A 10,349-nucleotide genomic window follows, 5' to 3' on the forward strand; every position below is an offset into this window, starting at 1 on the left:
CGGGATTTTTTATAATTTTATATAAATAAGTGTTTGTCTAATCGAATAAAATGTGTCTAAATGTCCATCCCTATTCATCGACTTATATCATTGTGTTGTTTTCATTTAGCATGTTAGTTGTTCACTTAAAACTTTGCATTGGCAATATAGTAAGTGCAATATAGTGCATATGATACTCAATCGTTCAAAAACTGCATTCATGTTTATTTTAAAAATTTCTTGAAATAAACTGGAAAGCTTGTACACTAAATTGTTTAGGTCAATTTAATTTTGTTTGTCTCAAAACAGCTTCAAATCGTTCATTAAAACACTTAATTTTAACATTTTCCCGCCACCTCCCTCTTTGCTGGGGGGGGGGTATTCCATACCCCCGCCCCCCCCCAAATATAAGTCCATGACCGCGCTTAAGTATATGTAGTCATATAGAATTAGTTTACTTTGCAAGTTTTGTTTACAAGTTTTAGGGATGAGTATAGGGATGAAAGTTATAAGGTTGTTTTTTTCACAGAAAATGTTGAACCAAATGAATTTGAATTTAACAACAATCAAGAAGAAATATAACAGAGTAATACGAATATATTAGGTCTACTACTCAAATATTTCTAATTTATATGGATTAAGCCCTTATGAAGTTTCTAGATGTCTGCAGCTTTCTAGATTTTGAAATATTAACCGGTTTAGAAAGTAACTAATTTGTTGTGGTTTTCACTTAAACGCCGAATCAATTTGAAGTTGAATATGGTTAATATATATACATATTAAGTAGTGATTTAGGTATATAAATAAAACCTGTTTTAGTGTACATTACTTTGAATTATGTGTTAGTTACCTTAGTGAACTCAACAATTTCGCTTTGATAGATTTTTTATTTCTTATTAGGAGACTACCATCTTCAACTTTAAACACATTCATTACCTTGTCCTAGGCATTGAAATTCCACTTTTAAGGTGTTAGCCTATCAATAAAACAAAAAATATTTTTAGCTGAGTGGTGTCACGTTGTGCTGCTGAATAAATAATGTTTTATTTCTCATAAACCATCTTTATGATAATGACAAACTAATAGAGAATCATTTTGTAAACTATATTATATTTTATGTTTCCATCACCTATCATCTAGGGAGGGCTTGTCTAGTGGTACAGCATGGTACTTCGGTCCTCGAGGTACCGGGTTCTAATCCCACCAATCACCGATTGTTTTATCAAAGTCATAATGCTGCAACCCTAATGCCTAGCCCTAGCCTGAAGTAAGTTTATGTGAAAAATGAATGTGAAAATGAAAAATGAATGTGAAAAACAATCCCGGGCTAGAGTCTAGCGTAAAAAATCACCTATCGTTGTATAAAAATCCACACAAAAAATACTGCATAGGTAACACACTCTTTGCTTGACCTACTGTTTTACTTGAATAAAAAAACGGGAGTAAACCACTGGGCCATTTAGATAGCAATACCTAATTCATTATCTAAATTCAATGCTAGCATTAAGTCGATTTATTAACAGTAATCATCAAAACATGTACTATAGAACTGTTGATTAAAGGGTGAAAGATTTGTTTTTCTTAACCTGAGTGTTGGATTGTCTTAAAATATGTGAAAGATATCTTGATGAATGTGCCCCATAATCTTAAACGCACATGATTCTCTTAACCTACACAATACTTTCAGTAAGTTTTACTAATTAAAATATCATTTTACGATACAAAGATTTGCATATCTTTTAACATATATACATTCTTTGAAACACATATAATACTATATTTTACCCAAACAAATGTTAAAATATAAAATTAAAATAAAACTTTCTTCTAAAACTGTCTGCTCTCCCCTTTATGTCTTAAGGTGCTTATGTTAATTAAATGTGCCTAAAAGGGTGATTAAGAGTTTAGAAAAAAACATACTTAGGTCAACACAATTGTATCAGAAAGTTTGTCGAGAAATAACAAATTCTCAAAGAATTGGATTATAATTTAATGGCGTTACAAAAATTAAAATCAACCCTGTTTAAATTGGAACATAATTATTACGGAACTTTAACCTCTCCGTTATGTATGGGTCTCAGATGATGTATTTTTTAGCTTTCGAACTTCTTTTAATAAAGAAAAATGTTGTATGACATATATTTTTTAAATTGCATAAAAACAAGATATGTTAATTTACAAAGCAAAAAGTGAGAATAAATACCTGATCATCCTCAATATTTTTGCAATAGACCAGTTCAAATTTCAAACAAACCTAATTTATTTCAAATATTTGTTAGGCCTACCATTGCATTTCTTTAGGATCATGGGTGGAGTCCATAAGAAAACCAAGAGTAAAAAGCCAACAAAGGCCACTGTAAATATAATACCCAGAGATGAATGGGAAGCACAGCCAATCAACGGGCAAGTGACCAAACTTAAACTACCTGTGGAGTACATTAGGTACGGGATAACATGCACTAGCGGCTGCAGATTGGATTACAAATGCAGAACAATCTTACAAGAGTTCCAACAGAAATACATTGACAACAATTACGCTGACCAGCCCTTCAAGTAAGTTGTAATCTTTGACTTTTGTATACTCAACATTAAGAAATAGTAATAATAGTTAGTGATTAAACGGGCATACCATCTATAATGACAAGTTGTAGTCAATTTTTGTTTTATTTACATCTTTTATTCATAGTACTATGATGCTTAAAAGATTTTTTAGTTTACAATATGCGGTTTTTTTCAATTTGGCTCGGTTGAAAAGTTTTTATATTTGACAGAAGTAAAAGTATTGTCATCAGTTCACTCTATCCGTAGCTTAATTGTACTGTAATACAATTTGTATTTTTAAACCGGCTTAAGCTTTAGCAAAGATTTATTATAAGTTATATATTTATATCAATAGTCAAGGGTAATGAGAAATGTCAAAGTAATATTGGTAGAGTTTTCGGTTACGGGCTGGTAAAAGATTATTTCAATTACATTTTAAAGCAATTGGTGTAAAATAGAAATGTTAATAAAAATTCAGCCAAGTAAAGAGTTTGGTGGTTTTTATCTATTACAAAACGGTACCGTAACTTAAACTTTTGAAAACTGAAATAGTTATTTGTGTAACTAGTGTGAGAAGTGGCACTTTGTTGCACATGAGAGAAATCTTTACGCACGAGCCGCACAGGCGAATGTGGAAAGTTTCTCGAGTGCAGCAAAGACCCTTTGTACTCGTTTTACGCATTATATTTTTCCTACACGTTTTATGTTAGGTTATTAGGTTAAATCTAAACGTTGAACGAAATGGGAAACACTGCAACAGATGATCGTAGTCGTAGTATCTTTAAGACGTATTGCCAGCTTATTTTCAAGCGTATACGGATTACGTGCATAATAAAAGCACGCTGTTATATGTTGCTTGTTTAGAATACTGGAGTATGGCAAAAGAAAGTTAATGCAACAATTAGCAGCTTTCTGTACTATAATCAGTGCAAGGAAGCCCACTTTGTCAGGTGACTGTAGAAAAAACTGTTTACTGCATAGTTTTTAAATTATTTGGGACATCTCAAATTTGCGAACCCGTTCGTATTTCATTTTAACACGCAGTTTGCTTCATGATTGTTTAGTGTTACAATAATTGTGCTATGATATGACTAAGTCTCTAGTATTTATTTGCCATTATTTAAGTAAAACTATTCTTTTTGCATATTTTAACATTTAAATACACTTATTTTTCCAGTTAAAATGTCAACTGGTGTGAAATGAGAATTTGTCATTTTAAAACGTTATTTAACAATTAAATCAATGAGCTATTTTATATTTTATAGGATATAATCTTTTATTTAGCTTTTTGGTTGGAGGGGATGGCAACGTTTACGAAGGAAGAGGATGGCATTTGGAAGCAGATCGTTTAGACAAGATCAATAAAAAGATGAAGGGAAAGGCGATTGATATTGGGTACATAGGAAATTTCAAATCACGTATGTATTACATAGACGTTTATAAACTTTCAGTATTATCACGCAATTTGAGATCCATTAAGCTGATGTTTATAATTGAAAATATTGTTTTTTGTTGAAAATAAGTGAAATCCTTTACCAATATTATTTTTATTGACGTTGTTTTTACTTGAAATTTTACAACATACTAAAGTACTTGTAATATGTAATCTTTGGTATTACTATTACCTATACTTTTATTACTAATTAAATGAAGAACTAAGACTGCATTAGCTGGCTAAAAATTAACGAGATTTTTATATAACCACATTCTTTCTTCACCCGATTAGGTATACACCTATTCATTTCTGATCTTCTTGTTCATACAGTTTAATTTTACTTCAGCCTATGACTATGTTCAAGACAGTTAAGTAATCTTTGAGGTTATTAAGTAACCAAATTTTCACTTAGTCAATGGGATATGTGGAATGTAGGATAGAAGTCTGTAAGGTAAATGTTGTATCCTGCCTCTCCGTAACCAAGGAGCTCAGGGCCATGAAACCATTGGACAGTCCTCTAGTAGACTGATAGTCAGGACTCAGGAGACAGGTTCCAGCATACACAGTATAGGCCGGCTTTGGATATTGTTTATCAGATTTTATTTTCAGATGATGAACTTCCTGATTACTTGCTTGAAACAGTGAAGTTACTGATAGACTATGCTTTAGAGGAAAATTACATTCAACCCTGTCCAAAAGTGCTCAACCTGAATGACTTTACACCAATCTTGGAAGGAGATTAGTAACTTGCAAAGTATTGATGAAAGTCAAACTGTCAACTGTACATGTAATTGTCAATAAATTATAGATTAAACGCGTTTGTGAACTTTAAAATGATTTAACTATGAAGATGCTAGAAATGTGATTGTATCATTCGCTTCAGATGAAGACTATTAAACAGATCGTATTAACTTACTTGAAATCAATTAAGTTTAAGAACAGTGGTAATACGTTCCTTGTACATTTTTAATTATAGACATGTTTCTTCAACTGGATGTGTATAATTTATTAATCCTTAAACGTAGTATTTAAATTACTAAATGGATCTGATATATTTGAAAGTGAGGCATTCATTAAAATTTGACATTTTATATACGTAATATTTGCGTAAACCGAAGTACTCTTTGAGAATTGAATTGCCTAAAGTAACAAAGTTTCTCAACAGTTTAGTTTAGTTTCCCTTATTTGGATATACTTTCTCAAATTAAATTGAAACAGTGTTGTATTTTTTTAACATTTTTTTATCACAGATTTAAAAAACTTTAACAAATAAATATAACAAATTACGGTTAAAAAATTAATAGTTCAAGTACTTAACACGTGACTAAGTTGCATATTATCTTGTTCATATTGTTACGTACTACAATTTTACACTCTGAATACTCTATGAACAAATTATGATTTGTTTAAGTAATAAAAATTAATCTAGATATTACTTTCCTGGGACTGCAGTATTAAGAGCTTAGAGACAAAATGGAGGATTATAAGGCCACATCGGGAACTTACTGATGAATCCACTTTTAGTTGATCCTGTTAAATCCTTTCATATACTTGAATAACTTTAGAAAACAAAGTTTATTTTGGTCCAGTCCAATGCATTAGAAGTCTGTTATGTATAAATTTAAGTGTAATTGTATGAGTTTATTTCTTTTACCTTGATGATACATCATTCCAGCATAGTTTTGTACAATTTAAACTAACAATTCATCAACACTCGTTATAATCTGTGGAATGTTAGTAAAATTGTAATCTGATTCTAGGTTTCTTTTAGAACTATTTCAATAGTTTAATTCATTTTAGGCAGGGATGTATATCGTTATATCCTTGGATGAATATACCCAAAGCAAAATATTTGCATTACTATTTTGGATCAGACAAAAATAACTCAATGTTTACCATCCAAGGAAATATATTTCAAACTAACCGCTATACCAGCACCTTGCAACGGGGCCAAGAAGCTTAAATTGCATTTTAAATTAAGAGTCAACAATAATGCAACAACATACTTATCAGAGTACATACACAACTGTTCTTCCATTATCATTGGCTGTCTTAGCGTTAATAGTTCATCATAAGATAAACAATGTGTTTATCTATTAACACAGTGTTAAGTAGTTAGTTACTAAATAACCGATTTGAATATACGAACTTTGTAAAGTTATCTTATACTGTACATCTGTTATACTGTGATTTCAGCTTTTCTATAACATTCATGTAATTACATTATACACACTACATATGGAACATAGCACTAGCATACGGAATTCTGTTTTACGACCTTATACGACGAAACTATCGTTATAAATTTAGAAACAAACTTCAAACCACGACTGATCATTTGCAAAAATGGTGAGTGCATTTCACCATAGATAGGTTGGATACTATTTTAATGCTGTACTTGTAAATTTATAATTTGTATCTATCTAGTAGTCATCAATTATTTTTATTTTTCCCCCATCGCTTTAATTTGAAGAAGAAGGAAATTTGCTTGCTTCTATTTTCCTTCTAGAATCATGTTTATCGATACAAATTTGTAATGATTTCATATTATTAGCTATAGATGCACCAACAGTAAAACTCAAAAGAAATATTTGGCTTTAACATACAGCATTTCTGGTATAAAATTGTATTTTATTTTGATGTTTATGACTTATAAAAAAATTAAAGCTAAGGCTAGTTTTTTTTACCTCTGGCTTACTGTGATAAATTTTTAATAGTTAAATGTCCACAAACGTTTTCTACACAATGTCACATTCGTAAAAGTTATCAAGCATCCAACCTATCACAATTTTCCATCAGTTACTGCATTACTTTAATTTACAAGATTACATCATCGGTTATCTTGTTTCAGGCTTCAGGCTATGAGAGGACAAAAAAGAAAACAACCAAGTTAAATCCACAGGATAACTACAGGGAATACCCTTCGTGTGACATCACCATACCTCTGATCAGACGAAGATATTGGTTTGGCGTCCAGCCTAATGAGTTGAAGCTGAATGAGATGGCGGAACCTCACAAGAAGATCTGCTTTGTGTCTTCTGAGAGTCCAGAATGTAGTAACATGGAGGATTGCGTCGTACATGTGCAGGAGTTGCAGAAGAGAAACGTAGTGTTCAAGGGGTGGCCTGAAATTCCGTTCAAGTATGTATATGACTGTGAAAGATCAACTCTTTTATGACCCACCTAAACCTTAAGCATGTTTGCCCAGGACTATTTTTACATTAATTAAGTAACAGAGAAATAAGGTACAGAATAAACTTTATGGGACGACCGTGCGCTTTCTGTTCTAGCAAATTCTGCTTTCTTCTAGCTTTCTGTTGTGTCAGAAATTTACTTGTGACTTGTTGGGAAGGAGCCCAACCAGTTAGCACTGTGCGGAAATATTCTATCACACAAGGTACAGGGTCACCACCATGAGCGGTGTAGTACGTGCGGGCAAGGGGTGGTGTTTGACTTTGCCCTAGACACTAGCACTAGTGCTAGACACCACTTAAGTGTGCCATTGAATGTTTCCACTTTACCTCACTTCCCTGCACTTCAGGTTATGCCTAGAGGATTGCAGCATTATCACTTTATGTTAAACCCATCGGCGATTGGCGGGATTTGAACCCAGTACCTCAGGGATTTTAATCTCACGCGTTACCTCTAGACCAGATCGCTCTCGTGTTTATGTATAACTTGGGAATGTTATAGCTGAATGGATTTAAAAGCAACTAGTGTACCTATTGCTCGAATTCGAGCAATTGCGAAGTATTAAAAGTTTTTTTTTTAAATAATAACAGTCATAATTTCCGATGACTTTAAAAGAGTCGACTGAATGATTATGAAAATACTCACGATTTACATAACGGTCCGATATAATCAACATTTCTTGTAAATATCTTATCATTTTTCAAACCGAGGCCATACTTCGGGATAAGAAGGTCGATCTTGATCGGCCTTCGGAGGAGTGGCTCTAAAACTAAACTCTAGTGGCATAGTTTAAAAGGTCTAGCCCGAAGTAATGTGCCAAACAGTTCCAGGCTAGTTTCCTAGAAGATGAGGGGATTTTTTTAGCCGGTAGTCCGGGGACATTGAGCCCGTGGGAGTCCGGCACTACTGAGAGGCCAATGAGCATCTCAGTGTGCATAAATGCATTTTCACCTCCTCTCCACAAACATAAACTGTCAGTGATAGACAACGACTCGACGTAAAACGAAGTAGTTAAGAGCTGTAATAAGTAGAATAAAGAAGCAATCTGTAACAACTAAAAATACTTATCCATGCTGTGACCTTGAGAAAAAAACTTAATGGTGCACTATTACTTTGCAGTTTCATTATAACTGGAGACGGGAATATCTATGAGGGAAGGGGGTGGCTAAATAAATATATAAACTTTGGCAATGAAGCCATGCAAGAGACATTACAAATAGCATATCTCGGATACTTCAAAGGTAAGGCTGTAGCTATAGGTTATCTCATCATAATCGTCCACTAAGGATGAATTACTTAAGAAAATTGTGTACACTTTTTATTAAGAGGCGCGCAGAAGGCTCGTAAGGACGTTGTGATTCCAATTTTTATTTCGCATATTAGGAGTGTTATGTTGTTTAATGTAGATAACCCACTTCACACTTTATTGGAAAACTGTAACAGCTTAAATTCCACAAATCTGCTATAGAGCTATTTTTAAAAAATATAGGATTTTAAATTATCAAACATTTTCGAGGCAAAACTCTGCATTCCGAAGCAATTCCTGTTGATAATCAATTTAAACTAGAAATTCCATTTGCGATCCATAATAATTAAAGCATCAATGTAACGTGCATTTATAAGATTCAGTCTTACTGTTCCCCAAATGTAATGCATATGAAATTTACAATATGATTAGGCCTATACAGGGTTAGTAAAAAGTGTGGAGACCCCCTGTTATTTTTTTAACGGCCCATACTAGAAAAACTAAACTCGGCACATCATTATGGCATGTTATGAAGTACTTTTTGGGCATAACCGACACTTGGTGTTCATCCCCAAATGGGGGATTTTGGGGGAAACTCAAAAATTTCAAACACAAAGACCCATCGAGTGACCCCTCATTTTGAAGGTCATGATAAAAGAAAACTAACAACGCAAACTATAGGTCTCTATCTTAACACAGTAAAATATGGCAGCCGATTGAATATAAAATTACAAGCTATTACCGATTTCTAAAGATTTCAATCAGCTTCCATTTTTTACTGGATTGAGATAGAAACCTCTAGTTTGCGTTGTTAGTTTTCTTTTACCAGGACCTTTAAAATGAGGGGTCACTTGATGGGGCTTATCATTTAAAACTTTTGAGTCTCCCCCCAAATCCCCCATTTTGGGTTTGGTAAGAAAGTGGATATTAGGCTTAAAAAGTACTTCATAACATGCCAAAAAGGTATGTAGAGTTTAGTTTTCCTAGTGTGAGCCACCACAAAATTTACAGGGGGTCTCCAGACTTGGAAAACTGTAAGTTATATTTAACTTCTGAGAATTTCAATTGGCTGCCATTTTTTAATGGATCGAGATAAAGACCTCTAGTTTGCGTTGTTGGTCTTCTTTTACCAGGACCTTTAAAATGAGGGGTGACTCGATGGGTCTTTGTATTTGAAATTATTCAGTTTCCCCCAAAATCCCCGTTTTGGGGATGTACACCAAGTGACGGTTATGCCCAAAAAGTACTTCATAAGATGTCATAAAGATGTGCCGAGTTTAGTTTTTCTAGTATGGGCCGTTAAAAAAATAACAGGGGGTCTCCACACTTTTTACTAACCCTGTATACTATAGATTGCTCGTAAACAAAACCATACAAACTAATATGCAAATTGACTATTTGTAGTCTGGAGTAAAAAAAACTCGTATTACATAATAATAACAAACAAGTATGGCCCAGTTAGTTCGGTACAGTAAATTTAGAGAGTAGGAATAGACATTAGTGATGAACTTCGTTGTATTCATACATCTCTCGTAGCCTACAAATTCAAACATTACTGTACAATCCCTACAAGAATACATATTCTCCCAAAATAGGCTGTAAAATTAAATAATTATCAAATTATCAAACCTATGAAATAAACAGTTTCAATGTTTAACAATGTTCCAGACAAAGACCCATCCCCACAGATGGTTGACTTGGGGACGAAGCTCATAGAGTACGGCAAACAGAGGAAGTTTATTTCGGAGGATTACACCTACATGGAGTGTCCGTTGCAGGAGTATTACCTATTCCCCAAAGCTGGGTTGGATGCCTATTACAATAGTCCGGAGTTTAAGGCGTTCCAGGCCACTATGCCTCCCCCTCCACCTCCCAGACCCCCAAAACCAACCAATCCCACGTGATCTAAACGCAAACCAAGGTTGTAGTCGTTCGGAGATTTTTTTATACATTTGA

General features: G+C 33.5%; 2 protein-coding genes across 3 annotated transcripts; both read left to right on the forward strand.

The window, feature by feature from the left end:
* The first annotated feature begins 1,578 nt into the window (after window positions 1-1,578).
* On the forward strand, window positions 1,579-4,904 carry LOC128988095 (peptidoglycan-recognition protein LF-like). Of its 2 annotated transcripts, none has more exons than XM_054409299.1 (4): window positions 1,579-1,665; window positions 2,281-2,532; window positions 3,805-3,938; window positions 4,565-4,904. In XM_054409299.1, the coding sequence occupies exons 2-4, from the start codon at window positions 2,285-2,287 to the stop codon at window positions 4,696-4,698; spliced, it is 516 nt and encodes a 171-aa protein (XP_054265274.1). In that variant the 5' UTR covers window positions 1,579-1,665; window positions 2,281-2,284; the 3' UTR covers window positions 4,699-4,904. The 2 variants fall into 2 exon arrangements, with proteins under 2 accessions (XP_054265274.1, XP_054265273.1); XM_054409298.1 differs by having other exon boundaries at window positions 1,596-1,665; window positions 2,259-2,532.
* Window positions 4,905-6,086: 1,182 nt separating this feature from the next.
* Window positions 6,087-10,349, forward strand: LOC128988161 (peptidoglycan-recognition protein LF-like). Its single transcript, XM_054409392.1, has 4 exons — window positions 6,087-6,304; window positions 6,807-7,096; window positions 8,267-8,388; window positions 10,062-10,349. Exons 1-4 carry the CDS (start codon window positions 6,302-6,304, stop codon window positions 10,295-10,297), a joined length of 651 nt encoding a protein of 216 aa, XP_054265367.1. The 5' UTR covers window positions 6,087-6,301; the 3' UTR covers window positions 10,298-10,349.

This window comes from Macrosteles quadrilineatus, unplaced genomic scaffold (assembly GCF_028750875.1).
Source record: "Macrosteles quadrilineatus isolate MER2022 unplaced genomic scaffold, UCM_ALF_1.0 Scaffold_2__2_contigs__length_208266976, whole genome shotgun sequence".
Classification (NCBI taxonomy): Eukaryota; Metazoa; Arthropoda; class Insecta; order Hemiptera; family Cicadellidae; genus Macrosteles; species Macrosteles quadrilineatus.